This window comes from Petromyzon marinus, unplaced genomic scaffold (genome assembly GCF_048934315.1).
Source record: "Petromyzon marinus isolate PM22_M1 ecotype Great Lakes invasive population unplaced genomic scaffold, UKy_Petmar_22M1.pri1.0 PM_G_Scaffold_56, whole genome shotgun sequence".
Taxonomy (NCBI): domain Eukaryota; kingdom Metazoa; phylum Chordata; class Hyperoartia; order Petromyzontiformes; family Petromyzontidae; genus Petromyzon; species Petromyzon marinus.
The window spans coordinates 512,402-533,544 of NW_027423009.1; the positions used below are offsets into that span (position 1 = coordinate 512,402).

The 21,143-nt window shown below is 46.4% G+C and overlaps 1 protein-coding gene across 1 annotated transcript; it reads right to left on the reverse strand.

Moving 5' to 3' along the window:
* Nucleotides 1-5,614: 5,614 nt before the first annotated feature.
* Nucleotides 5,615-12,134, reverse strand: LOC142918183 (uncharacterized). Its single transcript, XM_076062309.1, has 2 exons — nt 11,996-12,134; nt 5,615-6,857 (listed from the first exon to the last, which is right to left on the reverse strand). The coding sequence occupies exon 2, from the start codon at nt 6,827-6,829 to the stop codon at nt 5,615-5,617; it is 1,215 nt and encodes a 404-aa protein (XP_075918424.1). The 5' UTR covers nt 6,830-6,857; nt 11,996-12,134.
* Between the last annotated feature and the right edge of the window lie 9,009 nt (nt 12,135-21,143).

The window sequence follows — 21,143 nt, forward strand, 5'->3', positions numbered from 1 at the left end:
TAGATGTCACTGGTTCTTCACGTTCTGCAGATGTAGATGCCATTGGTTCTTCGCGTTCTGCAGATGTAGATACCACTGGTTCTTAACGTTCTGCAGATGTAGATGCCACTGGTTCTTCGTGTTCTGCAGATGTAGATGCGAATGGTTCTTCATATTCTACATATGTAGATGCCAATGGTTCTTCATATTCTAAAGATGTAGATGCCACTGGTTCTTCACGTTCTGCAGATGTAGATGCCACTGGTTCTTCACGTTCTGCAGATGTAGATGCCACTGATTCTTCACGTTCTGCAGATGTAGATGCCACTGGTTCTTCATGTTCTACAGATGTAGATGCCACTGGTTCTTCATGTTCTGCAGATGTAGATGCCATTGGTTCTTCACGTTCTGCAGATGTAGATGCTACTGGTTCTTCACGTTCTAGAGATGTAGATGCCACTGTTTCTTCACGTTCTGCAGATGTAGATGCCACTGGTTCTTCACGTTCTGCAGATGTAGATGCCAATGGTTCTTCACGTTCTGCAGATGTAGATGCCACTGGTTCTTCACGTTCTGCAGATGTACATGCCACTGGTTCTTCATGTTCTGTAGATGCCACTGGTTCTTCACGTTCTACAGATTAGATGCCACTCGTTCTACATTTTCTGTAGATGTAGATCCCACTGGTTCTACATGTTCTGTAGATGTAGATGCCACTGATTCTTCACGTTCTACAGATATAGATGCCACTGGATCTTCACGTTTTGTAGATGTAGATGCCACTGGTCTTCTTGTTCTACAGATGTAGATGCCACTGGTTCATCACGTTCTGCAGATGTAGATGCCACTGGTTTTTCATGTTCTGCAGCTGTAGATGCCACTGCTTATTCACGTTCTACTGATGTGGATGCCACTGGTTCTTTACGTTCGGCAGATGTAGATGCCAATGGTTCTTCACGTTCTGCAGATGTAGATGCCACTGGTTCTTCATATTCTATAGATGTAGATGCCACTGATTCTTCACGTTCTGCAGTTGTAGATGCCACTGGTTCTTCATGTTCTGCAGATGTAGATGCCACTGGTTCTTTATATTCTACAGATGTAGATGCCACTGGTTCTTCACATTCTGCAGATGTAGATGCCACTGGTTCTTCACGTTCTGCAGATGTAGATGCCACTGGTTCTACATGTTCTGCAGATGTAGATGCCACTGGTTTTTCATGTTCTGCAGCTGTAGATGCCACTGCTTATTCACGTTCTACTGATGTGGATGCCACTGGTTCTTTACGTTCGGCAGATGTAGATGCCAATGGTTCTTCACGTTCTGCAGATGTAGATGCCACTGGTTCTTCATATTCTATAGATGTAGATGCCACTGGTTCTTCACGTTCTGCAGATGTAGATGCCACTGGTTCTTCATGTTCTGCAAATGTAGATGACACTGGTTCTTCACGTTCTGCAGATGTAGATGCCACTGATTCTTCATGTTCTGCAGATGTAGATGACACTGGTTCTTCACGTTTTGCAGATGTAGATGCCACTGGTTCTTTATATTCTACAGATGTAGATGCCACTGGTTCTTCACGTTCTGCAGATGTAGATGCCACTGGTTCTTCACGTTCTGCAGATGTAGATGCCACTGATTCTTCACGTTCTGCAGATGTAGATGCCACTGGTTCTTCATGTTCTACAGATGTAGATGCCACTGGTTCTTCATGTTCTGCAGATGTAGATGCCATTGGTTCTTCACGTTCTGCAGATGTAGATGCTACTGGTTCTTCACGTTCTAGAGATGTAGATGCCACTGTTTCTTCACGTTCTGCAGATGTAGATGCCACTGGTTCTTCACGTTCTGCAGATGTAGATGCCAATGGTTCTTCACGTTCTGCAGATGTAGATGCCACTGGTTCTTCACGTTCTGCAGATGTACATGCCACTGGTTCTTCATGTTCTGTAGATGCCACTGGTTCTTCACGTTCTACAGATTAGATGCCACTCGTTCTACATTTTCTGTAGATGTAGATCCCACTGGTTCTACATGTTCTGTAGATGTAGATGCCACTGATTCTTCACGTTCTACAGATATAGATGCCACTGGATCTTCACGTTTTGTAGATGTAGATGCCACTGGTCTTCTTGTTCTACAGATGTAGATGCCACTGGTTCATCACGTTCTGCAGATGTAGATGCCACTGGTTTTTCATGTTCTGCAGCTGTAGATGCCACTGCTTATTCACGTTCTACTGATGTGGATGCCACTGGTTCTTTACGTTCGGCAGATGTAGATGCCAATGGTTCTTCACGTTCTGCAGATGTAGATGCCACTGGTTCTTCATATTCTATAGATGTAGATGCCACTGGTTCTTCACGTTCTGCAGTTGTAGATGCCACTGGTTCTTCATGTTCTGCAGATGTAGATGCCACTGGTTCTTTATATTCTACAGATGTAGATGCCACTGGTTCTTCACATTCTGCAGATGTAGATGCCACTGGTTCTTCACGTTCTGCAGATGTAGATGCCACTGGTTCTACATGTTCTGCAGATGTAGATGCCACTGGTTTTTCATGTTCTGCAGCTGTAGATGCCACTGCTTATTCACGTTCTACTGATGTGGATGCCACTGGTTCTTTACGTTCGGCAGATGTAGATGCCAATGGTTCTTCACGTTCTGCAGATGTAGATGCCACTGGTTCTTCATATTCTATAGATGTAGATGCCACTGGTTCTTCACGTTCTGCAGATGTAGATGCCACTGGTTCTTCATGTTCTGCAAATGTAGATGACACTGGTTCTTCACGTTCTGCAGATGTAGATGCCACTGATTCTTCATGTTCTGCAGATGTAGATGACACTGGTTCTTCACGTTTTGCAGATGTAGATGCCACTGGTTCTTTATATTCTACAGATGTAGATGCCACTGGTTCTTCACATTCTGCAGATGTAGATGCCACTGGTTCTTCACGTTCTGCAGATGTAGATGCCACTGGTTCTACATGTTCTGCAGATGTAGATGCCACTGGTTCTTCATGTTCTGCAGATGTAGATGCCACTGGTTCTTCACGTTCTGCAGATGTAGATGCCACTGGTTCTTCACGTTCTGCAGATGTAGATGCCACTGGTTCTTCACGTTCTGCAGATGTAGATGCCACTGGTTCTTCATATTCTACAGATGTAGATGCCACTGGTTCTTCACGTTCTGCAGATGTAGATGCCACTGCTTCTTCATAGTCTACAGATGTAGATGCCACTGGTTCTTCACGTTCTGCAGATGTAGATGCCACTGATCCTACATGTTCTGCAGCTGTAGATGCCACTGGTTCTTCACGTTCTGCAGATGTAGATGCCACTGGTTCATCACGTTCTGCAGATGTAGATGCCACTGGTTCACGTTCCTCATATGTAGATGCCACTGGTTCTTCACGTTCTGCAGATGTAGATGCCACTGGTTTTTCATGTTCTGCAGCTGTAGATGCCACTGGTTATTCACGTTCTACTGATGTGGATGCCACTGGTTCTTAACGTTCAGCAGATGTAGATTCCAATGGCTCTTCACGTTCTGCAGATGTAGATACCAATGGTTCTTCATGTTCTGCAAATGTAGATGCCACTGGTTCTTCATTTTCTATATATGTAGATGCCACTGGTTTTACATGTTCTACAGATGTAGATGTCACTGGTTATTCACGTTCAACAGATGTACAGTGAGGGAAAAAAGTATTTGATCCCCTGCTGATTTTGTACCTTTGCCCACTAACAAAGAAATGATCAGTCTATAATTTTAATGCTAGGTTTATTTGAACAGTGAGAGACAGAATAACAAAAAACTCCGAAAAACGCATGTCAAAAATGTTATAAATTGATTTGTATTTTAATGAGGGAAATAAGTATTTGACCCCTCTGCAAAACATGATTTAGTACTTGGTGGCAAAACCCTTGTTGGCAATCACAGAGGTCAGACGTTTCTTGTAGTTGGCCACCACGTTTGCACACATCTCAGGAGGGATTTTGTCCCACTCCTCTTTGCAGATCTTCTCCAAGTCATTAAGGTTTCGAGGCTGACGTTTGGAAACTCGAACCTTCAGCTCCCTCCACAGATTTCCTATGGGATTAAGGTCTGGAGACTGGCTAGGCCACTCCAGGACCTTAATGTGCTTCTTCTTGAGCCACTCCTTTGTTGCCTTGGCCGTGTGTTTTGGGTCATTGTCATGCTGGAATACCAATCCACGACCCATTTTCAATGCCCTGGCTGAGGGAACGAGGTTCTCACCCAAGATTTGACGGTACATGGCCCCGTCCATCGTTCCTTTGATGTGGTGAAGTTGTCCTGTCCCCTTAGCAGAAAAACACCCCCAAAGCATAATGTTTCCACTTCCATGTTTGACGGTGGGGATGGTGTTCTTGGGGTCATAGGCAGCATTCCTCCTCCTCCAAACATGGCGAGTTGAGTTGATGCCAAAGAGCTCCATTTTGGTCTCATCTGACCACAACACTTTCACCCAGTTGTCCTCTGAATGATTCAAATGTTCATTGGCAAACTTTCTTGAGCAGGGGGACCTTGCGGGTGCTGCAGGATTTCAGTCCTTCATGACATAGTGTGTTACCAATTGTTTTCTTAGTGACTATGGTCCCAGCTGCCTTGAGATCATTGACAATATCCTCCTGTGTAGTTCTGGGATGATTCCTCACCGTTCTCATGATCATTGCAACTCCACGAGGTGAGATCTTGCATGGAGCCCCAGGCCGAGGGAGATTGACAGATCTTTTGTGTTTCTTCCATTTGCGAATAATCACACCAACTGTTGTCACCTTCTCACCAAGCTGCTTGGCAATGGTCTTGTAGCCCATTCCAGCCTTGTGTAGGTCTGCAATCGTGTCCCTGACATCCTTGGAGAGCTCTTTGGTCTTGGCCATGGTGGAGAGTTTGGAATCTGATTGATTGATTGCTTCTGTGGACAGGTGTGCTCCTAATCTCAGCTCGTTACCTGTATAAAAGACACCTGGGAGCCAGAAATCTTTCTGCTTGAGAGGGGGTCAAATACTTATTTCCCTCATTAAAATGCAAATCAATTTATAACATTTTTGACATGCGTTTTTCTGCATTTTGTTGTTGTTATTCTGTCTCTCACTGTTCAAATAAACCTAGCATTAAAATTATAGACTGATCATTTCTTTGTCAGTGGGCAAACGTACAAAATCAGCAGGGGATCAAATACTTTTTTTCCCTCGCTGTAGATGCCACCACCACCATCTGTTGTGCGCCGGTTGAACTTACGACTCTCGGTACGAGCAGCTGCAAGTGGACATACGGACCAGGTTTGTTCGCATCTCTGAAAGTTCGTAAGTCGAATGTTCATAAGTAAGGAAGTCCCTGTAGTAATGTTCGTACATAGAGTACATGCTGTGATGTCCGTAGGTAGGGGAATCCACGTCGTAGCGCTCTTAAGTATGGGAATCTCTGAAGTAATGTTCGTAAGTAGGGGCGTCTCTATAGTAATGCTTGTAAACAGGGGCGTCTTGCGGTAATGTAACGGAATCCCTGCAGCAGTGATAGTAAATAGAAGAATCCCTCTGGCGATGCTCATAAGGGAGTATCTGCGGTAATGATTGTAAGTAGGGAAGTCCTCGCAGTAACGTTCATAAGTAGGGGATTATCTGAAGTGATGTTTGTAAGTAGAGGAGTTCCCTGCCTTGGTGATTGGCTTCACTTCTCCTCCATCTTGCACCCTGAGTCAAACGGGGAGACGCGGCCGCGACCTCCCCGAGGCTATCGTCGTCGTCCCCGCCGCCGCCGCCACGCCAGGCGTTTTCTATCAGCTTGAAAATAACGAGATCCGACTCTGTCCAGGAGGAGCCCCCTCGGGTCGCGTCGTCGATGGCCTCCGAGGGGAGACCTCCGAGAGTCGACGACGTCGAAGTGGAGGCGGTGGAGGAGGTCACGGCGGAGGCGACGTCAAAGATCCGTTCCCAGGGGTCCCCTCCGTCGGAACACGGCAAAGCCTCGTCTCCAATCGACTCCATGGGAGAGCACTTGTAGCCTACGTCCTCCACCTCGTCTAACTCATCACACGGGACACGCTCCCCCACCTCGTCTAACTCATCACACGGGACACGCTCCCCCACCTCGTCTAACTCATCACACGGGACACACTCCCCCACCTTGTCAAACTCATCCCACAAGACACGCTCCCCCACCTTGTCAAACTCATCCCACAGGATACGCTGCACTTCATCTTCCACCTCGTCTAACTCATCCCACGGGACACGCTCCCCCACCTCGTCTAATTCATCACATGGGACACGCTCCCCCACCTCGTCTAACTCATCACACGGGACACGCTCCCCCACCTTGTCTAACTCATCACGCGGGACACGCTCCTCCACCTTGTCAAACTCATCCCACGGGACACGCTCCCCCACCTTGTCAAACTCATCCCACAGGATACGCTGCACTTCATCTTCCACCTCGTCTAACTCATCCCACGGGACACGCTCCCCCACCTCGTCTAACTCATCACATGGGACACGCTCCCCCACCTTGTCAAACGCATCCCACAGGACACGCTCCCCCACCTCGTCTAACTCATCACACAGGACACGCTGCACCTCATCGTCCAGCTTGTCGAACTCATCCCACGAGGCACACTCCAGCTTGTCTAACTCATCCCACGGGTCACGTTCCACCTGCTGTCCCTCCTCCTTTTCCTCCGCCTCTTCCTCCTCCACCTCCTCCTCTTTCTCCTCCACCACCACACAAAGCCCTTCCAAGGTAACGCTCCGCTGGGCTAAGTGGAGCTGGGTGTGAGCGCCGCCGCCGACGTGGTGAGTCTCCACGTCGTCTGGAAGATCCATTGCTTCAACATTCACGGCATTCTCTTTCCTGGGGGGCGGGGGGTTTGTTTAAAATAAAATATAAGAGTTATTATCATGCTCTTGGTAAAGTCATGTAGGTAAAAAATAAAACAACAAAAATCACGACGTTTCGGCCACAACACAAGCAGCCTTCATCAGGTGAAGGGACCAGACTTTCTCGAGGACAGCGCTGGAGTGAAACACAGCCACGCTCAGACCGTGACCTTTAAGCTGCGTGAGAGTAATTAAGGTGCCTTGTCATTATCTGTATCGTTATAATATCTTTATCACGATTATCCGTATTATCAGTATCTGTATCATTGTCATTATCTGTATCATTATAATATCTTTATCACAATTATCCGTATTATCAGTATCCGTATCAGTCATTATCTGTATCGTTATAATATTTTTATCACGATTGTCTGTATTATCAGTATCCGTATCATTGTCATTATCTATATCGTTATATCTTTATCACGATTGTCCGTATTATCAGTATCCGTATCATTGTCATTATCTGTATCGTTATAATATCTTTATCACGATTATCCGTATTATCAGTATCCGTATCATTGTCATTATCTGTTTTGTTATAATATATTTATCACGATCATCCGTATTATCAGTATCCGTATCATTGCTATCATCATTACGATTATCATAAATTGATAAAATTATCCTTGTTATCCTTATTGTTCATTATTGTTAATGTTATCATTGTTACCATTATTGTTCTTAATCTGTCATGATAATTATCATTATTAAACGAGGTCATTTAATATTCTTGGGTCTTTCGGTAAAGTCACTTAGATAGGTTCAAAGAAAATAACAAAAAAATGTTTTGTGTTAAAAAAATATTTTTGTTATTTCAAAATCAGTGAAGTTGTTAACAACACTTTAGGTGGGTAAACAAATTAAAGATTAAAGATGAATCTTGGAAAACATAAACCAAATAATGATTATTAGAGTTAAGCCAAGGGTCACCCAGAGGAGATGGAGCGAGATGGGTTGATCACGGGACCGAGAGAAAAGGATTCCATAGAGGAAGCCTATCGGCCGCCTTTTTTCCCAGCCACATGCGGTAGCAATAAAACGGCAAAGGGAGAGAACACGACTCCCACCGAGATAGACAAAGGTGACACCCGACCGCGAAGGAAGGAGCCAGGCCTTGATGAGACATCTCATCACCACAATAAAATAGAACAAACACACATACATCAGACAAAATAGGACAAAACTCAGCAACAAGAATAAGTCTTCTTTGGTTCTTTCGGTAAAGTCACGTAGAATGAGAATAAAACAATAAATTAATAAAATAAAATAACACAATAAAATTCTCACGACGTTTCGGCCACAACACAAGTGGCCTTCATCAGGTGAAGGGACGAGACTGTCTCGAGGACAGCGCTGGAGCGAACACAGCCAAGCTCAGACCGCGACCTTTAAGCTGTGTGAGAAGAAACAGAGCGCCTTGACAAAGGAATTAGCATTTGGTATTACCTTAGAGTCGCGGCATCTCTTCAGAAAGGTGAGAGACTCGATTAGTTGAGCCTTCTTATCCCGGAGTCTGTTGAATGATCTTAAGGTTATGTGGAATCCCTCCCCGTAGAGGCGGTTAAATTTCGATTTAAAGCCGCGACTCTAAGGTAATACCAAATGCTAATTCCTTTGTCAAGGCGCTCTGTTTCTTCTCACACAGCTTAAAGGTCGCGGTCTGAGCTTGGCTGTGTTCGCTCCAGCGCTGTCCTCGAGACAGTCTCGTCCCTTCACCTGATGAAGGCCACTTGTGTTGTGGCCGAAACGTCGTGAGAATTTTATTGTGTTATTTTATTTTATTATTTTATTATTTTATTCTCATTCTACGTGACTTTACCGAAAGAACCAAAGAAGATGAATCCTTGCAGTCACGAAAGCTTTAAAGAATAAGTTGACATTATAGGAATCTACACACTCGCTACGATAAAAAAACAGACTACAATCTACATAGTGGGTATTACTTCTCGTACATAATACTGATACTAACGTTATTCACCTTAAATTACACTACATCTTGCCATTTACGTGACTTTACAAAAACCATAGAAATTAATTCCAGCAGTCAAGAAGCTTAACCGAAACTAAGTTATACCTCTAAAACTGAGGACACCAATAAATTACTCTAGTATAACAGCACGGGTCCGCGGATACTGACAGGGGGACGAAATAAAAAAACCCCTAAGAAATACGTGGTGATTACAATGTTAAATCACAAATCTTGGGAAACATTAACCAAATAATAATTATGCATTATTAAACCGAGGGTTATCCAGAAAAGATGAGGCGAAATAGGTCACACACAACCAAGATAAACTGTATCCCATAGGAAAAGACCCTCCCAACCGTCTTTGTCTTCCCGCAGCACGGCATAGCAAAGAATGTAACGCCCAGAGCGAGGGAAATTACTCTTGTATTGCAGGGGGGCATCTGTGTTCCACAGATGAAAAGATGGCTTGGGGAGAGACACAGATGGCTTAATAAATGACACACACACAGACACACATACAACTCCCCCCCCCCCCCCCACAACACAGAGCGAGATCATAGAAAGTTCCGGTCCTTTGTGAGAAGGCGAGTAGAGAAAGAAATTTTGGCATAAAAAGAGAGACACGGGCCATACATTGCAACACAGCTACCAGCGGCAGAAGACGGCGATCATCAGCTACCGAAGATGACCAGCTACCGAAGATAACAGCCAGCCACCGACGCAGGAGATCACCGCCGACGCAGAAGAAGACTCCGCAACTCATCCAGGATGGTGAGGCTCGCCGAGTAGCGACATGCTACGCCGTGCGAATTCAGCGCCGTCCGAAGAAGTATCGCTCGAAAATCATTCTGCTCTGGGCGTCGACTCACAAGAGCCACTGCAGTTCGAGCTAAGCTGACCAGAATTCCAGCGTCATCCATCGACGAACGAAAGCATCGTTCGTCGCCAGAGAGCCGGAGCCGGCGCGCACCAAGCAAGGGTGTCAGCTGCCAGCGGAAGAGCTGTGGGTGCTACCTGAAGACGGGATCATCGCGTCGTCCCGACTCTTCGGACTGGCTGCGGACCGAACTCCGGCCGCCCGTGTGAGAGGAGAACCCAGCTATCCGTATGACATGCACGCCGCCACACATTGCAACGCATCACCTGGCATCTGCTTGACGCAAATAATTGATCAACAACACATCCCCACTCAACCCATACCATGCCCACTCAACACATATACACGAATCATTACTAAGAAGACTCATGATAAGTGCGTCAAGTATCAACTGATAACGAAGAACACGGTTGCCATTGGGTTACGGGGAAACGGTCGTGTAGAAGTATTTTTAGTAGTTATGTTTCTTTTTGATTTGCATAAATATTATCAACGAATTCATTGATGAAAACTAAACGTTTAAAAACATAAGTTACGAATTCACACACTCACAGGGAGAACACTGCGTTGAAATCTTCCTTTGATCACAGAATCTGGCCCGTGAATGTATTGAAACCTCAGCCAATTAATGAGTATTTGCTGAAGCAGGCCTACTGCTGCACACCATGGTTTCAACATTTCGTTAACTTACGTAATCTTGCCCATGGATTCATTGCCGTATACGTTTTGCCTTCGGGATAAGTTTCTTTATTGCCTTCGTGCGAATGTCGTTGCATGAATTTTTTAAGGACTTTTATTCCTTTTGATTTAAAGCTTTCGTGACTACAGTAATTCATATTCTTAGCTCTTTCGGTAAAGTCACGTTGAAGGGAAACAATAAAATAATAAAATATATATAAAACAATAAAAATTCTCACGACGTTTGTGTTATGGTGGAAACGTCGTGAGAATTTTTATTGTTTTATATATGTTTTATTGTTGCCCTTCAACGTGACTTTACCGAAAGAGCTAAGAAGGACTTTTATTCCTATTTGCCGTATATGCTCATGTTACTCTGATGAAGCAATCGTTTGTTCCGGTACCCAGTAAACAAACGTGATCATTGAGGGTTAAATGTATGAATCCATGAAGCCTTAGCCAATTGATGAGTATTTGCTGAAGCAGGCGTACTGCCACACACCCTTGTTCCAAGACATTTCGCAATTACGTAATCTTGCTCATGAATTAATTACCGTGTACTTTGCCTTCAGGACATGTTTCTTTATTGCCTTCGTATGAATATCGTTGCACGAATTTTTAAGGAGTTTTGTTCCCTATCGCCGTATATGATCGTGTTACTCTGAGGAAGTAATCAATTGTTCTGGTACCCAGTTAACAAACGTGATTATTGAGGGTTAAATGTATGGATCAATGAGGGGAACATCTCCTGGAATACTGTGTTGACAATTTCAAGCATAAGAATTCGCATATTAGAGTGTTAAAGTTTTGTTTAGAAATTAAAATTGCTTAACACAGCAGTGTTTGAGTGTTTATTTCCTAAGTTAATTCTTAATTACAAGAACTGTATCCTGCAGTGAGATTTGAATTTGGAGACCTGAGATAACACACTAATACATAATCAGTAAATGTTAAAGCGAGAATAATTGTATCATAGCGATCGATAATACGAACCTAGACAACAAAGCCGAGCTCAATCTGGCATACTTACAGCACACCTGCATAACTTCATACAATTAATTGTATGATGCCGATTGATGATACGACCCTGGGCAACGAAGCTAAGCCTAATTATCATAACTGTATACATTAGCATAATAGCATGCGTTCACATAAATTAATACGTCATATCTCCACTTAGCATAATTTATGCACATAATTGAAACATTAACATAACTTTGGATAATTACGCATAAAATTAAATTAAATTTTATTATTTACATCAACATTTTCATACAATAATCCTCAAATTAGTAAAAAAAATGCACTTACAGTTTAAGGGGTGACTGAAGATTTGCCATCTCACGATCTCTGTATAATTAAATTATTAAACACCTTAGGTGGGTGAACAAATTAAAGATTAAACCTTTAGGCCTAAGGCTTGAGGCCTACTAACCTGTTACTAGGCGAAGCCTGAATCCTCAATTACGTTTAACTTATAGGTTAAGGATGTTTCATGAGAACATTTATTACCGGAAGAAATCCGATTATCTATGAAGCTCTTCACCGCCGCACATACACAAAGACACATTTAAACGATTCTTACTTTTTTGGGTGACGATATTCCCCCACGTGCTAAGAGACTCTCTCGCTCCTCCCAAGGCTCTCAGCTCAACATCGCCTTTCCCAAGACGCCGATTCTGCCGAGTCGAGCAGAGAACTTTAAACTCCTTCACCACATCCGAGGAATCCAATAACCAACAACCCCCTCAACGTTAAACTTGTTTACAAAACATCGGGCGGTCACCCGTGGGTCAACCCATGTTAAATTGAGGTGGTGGGGGAGTGGGAGTGTAACCCCGTTTACAATCATCCTTGTCGGTAATATTATGATTGTCATTGCTATTTTCATTGTTGTTACAATTATTATAACTATTTTTTATTGCACTTAAAGGTGACTGCCAACCTACCATGGAAGATATCTGACCGTGTCTGTCGTTTGTGAGGGGGACGAGGGAGCCGACGGAGGGGGCCGACGGAGCCGAGGGGGCCGACGGAGCTGGGGGGGCCGGGGGGGGGGCAACGGAGCCAGGGGGGGCCGACGGAGTCGGGGGGGGGGCCGACGGAGCTGGGTGGGGGCCGACGGAGCCGGGGGGGGCCGACGGAACCAGGGGGGGCGACGGAGTCGGGGGGGGCCGACGGAGCTGGGGGGGGCTGACGGAGCCAGGGGGGGGCCAACGGAGCTGGGGGGGGGGCGACAGAGCCAGGGGGGGGCCGACGGAGGTGGGGGCGGGGCCGACGGTGTCGGGGGGGGGCGACGGAGCCGGGGGGGCCGACGGAGCTGGGGGGGGGGGGCGACAGAGCCGGGGAGGGGCGACCAAGCCAGGGGGGGCCGACGGAGCTGGGGGGGGGGGCAATGGAGCCGGGGGGGGGCGACGGAGCCAGCGGGGGAGCGATGGAGCCGGGGGGGGTGACGGAGCTGGGGGGGGGGCGACGGAGTCAAGGGGGGGGGGGGCGGGGCGACGGCGCAAGCAGAGGGAGCCGACACTGACTTTCTCACACATCATACACTGACTCACTCACACATCATACACTGACTCACTCACACATCATACACTGACTTGCTCACACATCATACACTGACTCGCTCACACATCATGCACTGACTAACTCACACCATGCACTGACTCACTCACACATCATGCACTGACTCACTCACACATCATACACTGACTCACTCACACCATGCACTGACTCACTCACACATCATACACTGACTCGCTCACACATCATACACTGACTCACTCACATCATACACTGACTCGCTCACACATCATGCACTGACTAACTCACACCATGCACTGACTCACTCACACATCATACACTGACTTTCTCACACATCATACACTGACTCGCTCACACATCATACACTGACTCACTCACACATCATACACTGACTCACTCACACATCATACACTGACTCACTCACACATCATATACTGACTCACTCGCACATTATGCTCTGACTCACTCACACACCATGCACTGACTCACTCGCACATTATGCACTGACTCGCTCACACATCATACACTGACTCACTCACACATCATACACTGACTCACTCACACATCATACACTGACTCACTCACACATCATATACTGACTCACTCGCACATTATGCTCTGACTCACTCACACACCATGCACTGACTCACTCGCACATTATGCACTGACTCACTCACACATCATACACTGACTCACTCACACATCATACACTGACTCACACATCATACACTGACTCACTCACACCATGCACTGACTCACTCACACATCATACACAGACTCACTCACACATCATACACTGACTCACTCACACCATGCACTGACTCACTCACACATCATACACTGACTCACTCACACCATGCACTGACTCACTCACACATCATACACTGACTCACTCACACATCATACACTGACTCACTCTCACATCATACACAGACTCACTCACACATCATACACTGACTCACTCACACATCATGCACTGACTCACTCACACATTCTACACTGACTCACTCACACATCATACACTGACTCACTCACACATCATGCACTGACTCACTCACACATTCTACACTGACTCACTCACACATCATACACTGACTCACCCTCACATCATACACTGACTCACTCACACATCATACACTGACTCACTCTCACATCATACACTGACTCACTCACACCATGCACTGACTCACTCACACATCATACACTGACTTTCTCACACATACACTGACTCACTCACTCCATGCACTGACTTACTCACACATTATGCACTGACTCACTCACACATCATACACTGACTCACTCACACCATGCACTGACTCACTCACACATCATACACTGACTCACTCACACCATGCACTGACTCACTCACACCATGCACTGACTCACTCACACATCATGCACTGACTCGCTCATCATGCGCTTACTCACTCACACATCATACACTCGCACAACCACTGACCCATTCACTCATCATACACAGGTTCACTCATTGTTTGCTGGCTCACTTGCACATCATACACTGACTCACTCATCATGCGCTGACTAACACATCGTGCGCTGACTCACACATCATACACTCACACTGCCACTGACTCGCTCACACAGCATACACTCGCTCACACATCATTCACTAACTCACTCTTCATACGCTGACTCGCACATCATACACTCACTCACGCTGCTGCTGACTCACTCATCATACGCTGACTCGCACATCATACACTCACTCACTCTGCTGCTGACTCACTCACACATCATACACTGGGAGTGTCGTGCTGCCAGCTATGGCTGCAGTTTTTTTGTCGTACGAATTATGTATATCGTTTATTGTTAAATTTAAATTCACAGTTCCTATGATTACTGTTGGTACATTGTTTTTACAGCTTTATTTTGGTGATTCGAAAACATGGTTAATCTAAATTGTCTTATGGTTGTTGTTGTTGGCTTGCACCACATTGATTTTAACACACAGCGTTTTAACATGTTTTTTTGTGTGGAATATTTGCTGGTTTATTCCAGAATGTTTCTGTTACGCATTGTCGCTTTAAGATGTTCTGTGTTCAAATTTTGTTTGTTGCGGTTGCACCCGACTTAAGAGCCGCATGGCTCACAGGGCTACACCTAATAAATGAAACTTGAAAACTTGAAACTCTCTCTCTCTCACGCAAATGCGACACAACGCAGATGATCGCCACTGAACGCTGCCACCGCCCGATGTCGACCACCACCCCCGGGTTGAAGTCTTCAAGTGGTTGTGCCCGTGGCCATGGCAACGGGGGCTGCTGGAGGCTCCACGAGGCTTGGAGGTCGTCGTCATGGAGATTTACAAACTCGTCATCATCATCGTCGTCGTCGTCATGGAGATTAACACTCATCATCATCATCGTCGTCATGGAGATTTACAAACTCATCATCATCGTCGTCATCATGGAGATTGACAAACTCATCGTCATCGTCATGGAGATTGACAGACTCATCATCATCATCGTCTTCATGGAGATTTACAAACTCGTCATCATCATCGTCATCATGGAGATTGACAAACTCGTCATCATCATCGTCGTCATGGAGATTGACAACCTCATCATCATCATCGTCGTCGTCATGTAGATTGATAAACTCATATTCTTAGCTCTTTCGGTAAAGTCACGTTGAAGGGAAACAAAAAATAATAAAGTATATATATATTATATATATTTTATTATTGAAGGGAAACAATAAAATAATAAAAAATATATAAAACAATACAAATTATCACGTTTCGACCATAACACAAACGGTCGTCATCAGGTGTGTCGGTTTGCATTAATTTATTTATTTTAACGGTGCATTTATTTATTTATATTTTTAAAAAAACGCCAGCGCCACGCGCAGCGATTTGACAGTTTATTTAGAAGGACTAGTCCATCTATGTTCTGAAAAGAGGAGGGGGGAGACGAAAAATTAATGTATGCTGTCTGAAAGCCACTGTAAGCGTGAACAATCAATTAAGACCTGAAATAGTTTATCAAATCTTTCCAATGATTGCTAAGCCAGAATCCATCTTCTCGGTTGAAATTGTCTCTGTGCTTGTATATGTGGATAGCCTCATGAACGAATATCTCATGGTAGCCAGATGGCTTACAAAGAACCTGTCTTGGAAAAGTCAATGTCATGTGAGCCTACTGAATTATAACAATGATCTGCCACGGCCGAGGTGTTGGTCCTACCGTGTTTAAGGTCTGCTTTGTGTTCACGAATGCGGTCCGAGACATGACGTTTGGTTTCTCCAATGTAACTACTACCACAGAAGCAACTTAGTTTGTAGACACCAGGGTACTGTATGTCCGGAATCACATCTTTTACAGACGGAACCAGATCACGGATTTTATGTAATGTGTTGAAACGGACCTGGATCTTGTGTTTATTCAAGATTTTGGAGATCTTTTTTGTGATCCCCGCAATGTAGGGTAAAGTGATGGTTTTGAAAGGCTCCTCAAGAGGGTCCTTCTTCATGGTTTGAGTGATAGCTTTGCGGATTGTATAGTCGGAGTAACCATTAGCCTTAAGAGCTTGGTGTACGTGCTTGAGTTCACTGCCTATGTGTTCCTGGTCGGATATGCATTGGGCTCTATGATACTCTTGATGAGAGAATTCTTCTATGATGGATGGTGGTAGGAATCCGGTTTCAGATAAGCATCCGTATGGGTAGCTTTCCTGTAGACAGAGTGGCTCATTGAACCATCAGGTCTCTTTTTAATTAGGACATCCAAAAAAGGTAGCTTGCCATCTTTTTCGACTTCCATGGTAAATCTGATGGCTGGGTGTATGGAATTGATGTGGTCGAAGAATTGGTCTAGAGCAGGCCGGCCATGTGGCCAGATGATAAAGGTGTCATCCACGTACCTTTTCCATAAGGTTGGGTGCAGAGTGGCAGTCTGGATGGCGTCAGTCTCAAATTTCTCCATGAAAATGTTAGCTATAACCGGAGATAGGGGGGAGCCCATTGGGGCGCCCTCAGTTTGTAGAAAGTTCCATTCCAAGTGAAGTATGTATTGGTTAAACAGTCTCACCAGGGTGGGTACCTCAGTGTTTAGTCCTTGATGAACCAAGTCTTCAATGATTGCGATGGTGTCAGGTACAGGAACCTTGGTGAATAAGGAAACTACATCAAAACTGACAAGCAGGTCGTCTGGGGACAGGGAAATACCCTTGATTGTCGATACCAGGTGAGTAGAATTTTGTACCGCAGAGGTGGTTTTTCCAGTGAAAGGACGCAGGATATGAGACATCGTGATAATTTTTATTGTTTTATATATATTTTATTATTTTATTGTTTCCCTTAAACGTGACTTTACCGAAAGAGCTAAGAATATAAACATGTAGCTGTGATAACCAAACACATCTCCTGCAAAGAACTTGAAATTATGCTCGTGACAGATTCTATTAATCTTAATCATGGCATCCTGAGGGCACCCGGTCAGGCATATCTGCACGGTCAGAAACAAAAACCAAGACAAATGTTCAATTACAGTACATCTAGCATATGATACAAGAACCATCTTGGTTGGGTAAGTCATACAAAATGTAATTTCTATATTCTTTGGGTCTTTCGGTAAAGCCACGTAGATAGAAAAAATAATGAAAATAAGAACAATATCACGTTTCCATCGCAACACAAGCGATCGTCTTGTGTTGCGAGTAAATTCCTTTTATTATACATGTAACATTTAGGAATTAGTTGTATAATAAAAAAAATGTTAAAAAAGAGATGTTAAAAACATATTATACGCACGTTTACTATAACATTATCTTCAAGTCTGCTTATAAAACAGCTTTCGTTATAAAAGTGGAAGGTTTCAATCAAGTGTATACATGCTGCTGCCATCCTGTGGCTTACATTAACATGGATGGCGACTGCACTGCATGTTCTATACTAAACACACTTCTTATTCCTCCTATTCTTACCTGAAATTATATTTGGAAAATGAAATTGGCCTCCGAGGCATTTACAGCGCTAATTATCTGAATATTTCTCAATTTATTGATGCAATGCACACGTAACAAGAGGATTACAGCTGTAAACATTAAGATAGCATGGCTAGCGATAAAGCATCTCCCCAGCAATATTCCCCATCAATAAAACAAATTACGAGTTTGGTTGTTTAAACATTGCTTTTTAAGTTTATTAGGCTAATGGGGATTTAATCTTACCTTTTTGGGGAGCAAATCAGACCGTTGTCTTATATTTGTACATCACTTTATTAATTCACCACTGGATGAGGGCTTTCCACCATGTGAGTTGTGAGGATTATGGTGAGAGCAGGAGCATTAAGATGATAGAGCTGCCCACCATGAAGCATAACAGCAGCCTGCACTAAGCCGGTTTGTATGGTGGTCACCGATCGACGCACGATCCAGACTCAACCGTGCTGAGCTTCCGAGATCGCGTGAGATCGGACACATTCCTGGTGACTTGGTTAATTAACATTTAACCCAGTTGCACTCGATTTTTTGGGGGATTTTTTAATGCTTTGTTTTACGTAACCCCACACCCCCCCTTCTCTACTTTTCTAGAAGGAATTTTTTTTTAAATTTTTTGTTTTTTCTTCACGGCGCGCTCGCCAGTAAGGCCCCCCCCGTGCCTTGAGGCCCCCCCGTGCCTCGAGGCCCCCCCCGTGCCTTGAGGCCCCCCCGTGCCTCGAGGCCCCCCCGTGCCTTGAGGCCCCCCCGTGCCTTGAGGCCCCCCTGTGCCTCGAGGCCCCTCCCGTGCCTCGAGGCCCCCTCCGTGCCTCGAGGCCCCCACCCGTGCCTCGAGGCCCCCCCGTGCCTCGAGGCCCCCCCCCCCCCGTGCCTCGAGGCCCCCCCCCCGTGCCTCGAGGCCCCCCCCCCCGTGCCGCGAGGCGGAGCGCAGTACCGCTCCGGTCGCGTCGGCGAGCGGGAACGGAAGCGGCACTCGTCCACGACGCCGCCCGCCCCGGCGCCCCGGCCGCCCCGGCCCTCGCCCCGCCGCGCCGCGTAGAAGCCGTCGGTGCCCCACGCGAACCGCGGCGCCTCCATCAGCTCGGAGCCGCGGAGCGTCCTGGCCGAGCGGGGATCGCAGCGCAGCGTGGCGCGCGGCGCCAGCCACGCCGGGGCCTGGACGAGGCGGTGCGGACGCGGCCGGCGGCTTGAGTGGAGGAGGCTCATCGGCGATGGGGGAGCGGTGCCGCCCCTGCTTGCCGCTGCTTGCTGCCGCCGTGATCGCGGTGAGGGTAAGAACGGCGAAGCATAGTTCATAGTTTAATTCATTTGTTATAGCCCTGTGAGCCATTCAGCTCTTGAATCGGGTGCAACCTCAACAAACAAAAAACATGAACAAGAAAACATCTTAAAGTGATTATGTGACTGTGCAAACAGAAAATACAGGAAAAAATATCAAAATATTCCTGAAATAGCACCGTACACCAACGCTGTGTGCAAAAATCCCAGTGGGATGCAAGTCAAACAACAACAACCACAAGACAACTAACATTAAGGCCATCAGTCTAACTCCGTACTACAATAAACAAAAACATGGCCAAAACCCAAAAAACGTTTTCGAAATCACCAAAATAAAAGCCATGAATGCAATGTGGCTCCCTCCACTTGCCGGATTTCAGCTCCCTCACGCCTCGCTCCTCGCCTCACCTCCCCTCTCTCCTTGCCTCACCTCCTCTCTCTCGCCTCACCTCCTCTCGCTCGCCTCAACTCCGCACCTCAAATCACTCCCTTCTCGTCACACCACCAAACTCCCCACCCCCACACAAGTAGGCACGTGACTGCCCCTCCCCCCATCACGAGACCCGCCCACCCCCACCCGTAGAGGCACGTGACTGCCCCTCCCCCCATCACGAGACCCGCCCACCCCCACCCGTAGAGGCACGTGACTGCCCCTCCCCCCATCACGAGACCCGCCCACCCCCACCCGTAGAGGCACGTGACTGCCCCTCCCCCCATCACGAGACCCGCCCACCCGTAGAGGCACGTGACTGCCCCTCCCCCCATCACGAGACCCGCCCACCGCCTCCCCTCCGGGGGGGGCACGGGGGATCGTTGTCTCTAATTTATCAACAAAGCGCCATCGCCACGCGTGAGCAGCCACTAGAGGGCGCCATTGTCAAGACACGCGCCAGCTTCAGCGCTTTTGCATTTAAAGACGTCACACGAGACGGGTGTGTGGGCCAGCAACCACGCCCGGCCGCCTTTGTCTCCCCCCCCCCCCCCCCAGTTTGACCGGTTACGTCTTTGATGGTGTTGGGTAGGGCGCATCCGTGAGCGGGAATCGAACTCGGGTGTCTGTCAGGTGCCTCTCTTCGGATGTGTTTGGCCGTGAATTGTCTTGTAGTTTGTTTTGGCTGCGTGCGAGTCTATGGGTCTCTGTGTGAGTCTATGGGTCTCTATGGGTCTCTGTGTGAGTCTATCGCTCTGTGATTCTGTGGCTCTCTGTGTGAGTCGATGGCTCTCCGTGTGAGTCTATGTCTCTGTGATTCTGTGGCTCTGTGTGAGTCAATGGCTCTCCGTGTGAGTCTATGGCTCTGTCGTTGTGACTCTGTGTCATTCTGTGGCTCTCCGTGAGTCTATGGCTGTCATTGTGTGGCTCTCTGTGTGAGTCGATGGCTCTCCGTGTGAGTCTATGGCTCTGTCATTGTGTGGCTCTGTCATTCTGTGGCTCTCCGTGTGAGTCTGTCTCTGTGATTGTGGCTCTCCGTGTGAGTCTATGGCTCTGTCATTGTGTGGCTCTGTGTGAGTCGATGGCTCTGTCATTATGTGGCTCTGTGTGAGTCTGTGGCTCTCCGTGTGAGTCTATGGCTCTCTGTGTGAGTCTATGGCTCTGTGATTCTGTGGCTCTCTGAGTCTGTAGCTCTCTGTGTGAGTCTCTGGCTCTGTGATTCTGTGGCTCTGTGTGAGTCTGTAGCTCTCTGTGTGAGTCTATGGCTCTGTGATTCTGTGGCTGTCTGTGTGAGTCTGTGGCTCTCTGTGTGAGTTTATGGCTCTGTGATTCTGTGGCTCTCCGTGTGAGTCTGTGGCTCTCTGTGTGAGTCTATGTCTCTGTGATTCTGTGGTGCTCCGTGTGAGTCAATGTCTCTCCGTGTTGCGATCTAAACGTGGTGGTATTTTTTATTCACTTTATTTGTTCTATCTACGTGACTTTACTGAAAGAACCAGAGAATATGAATAAGCAGTACGGC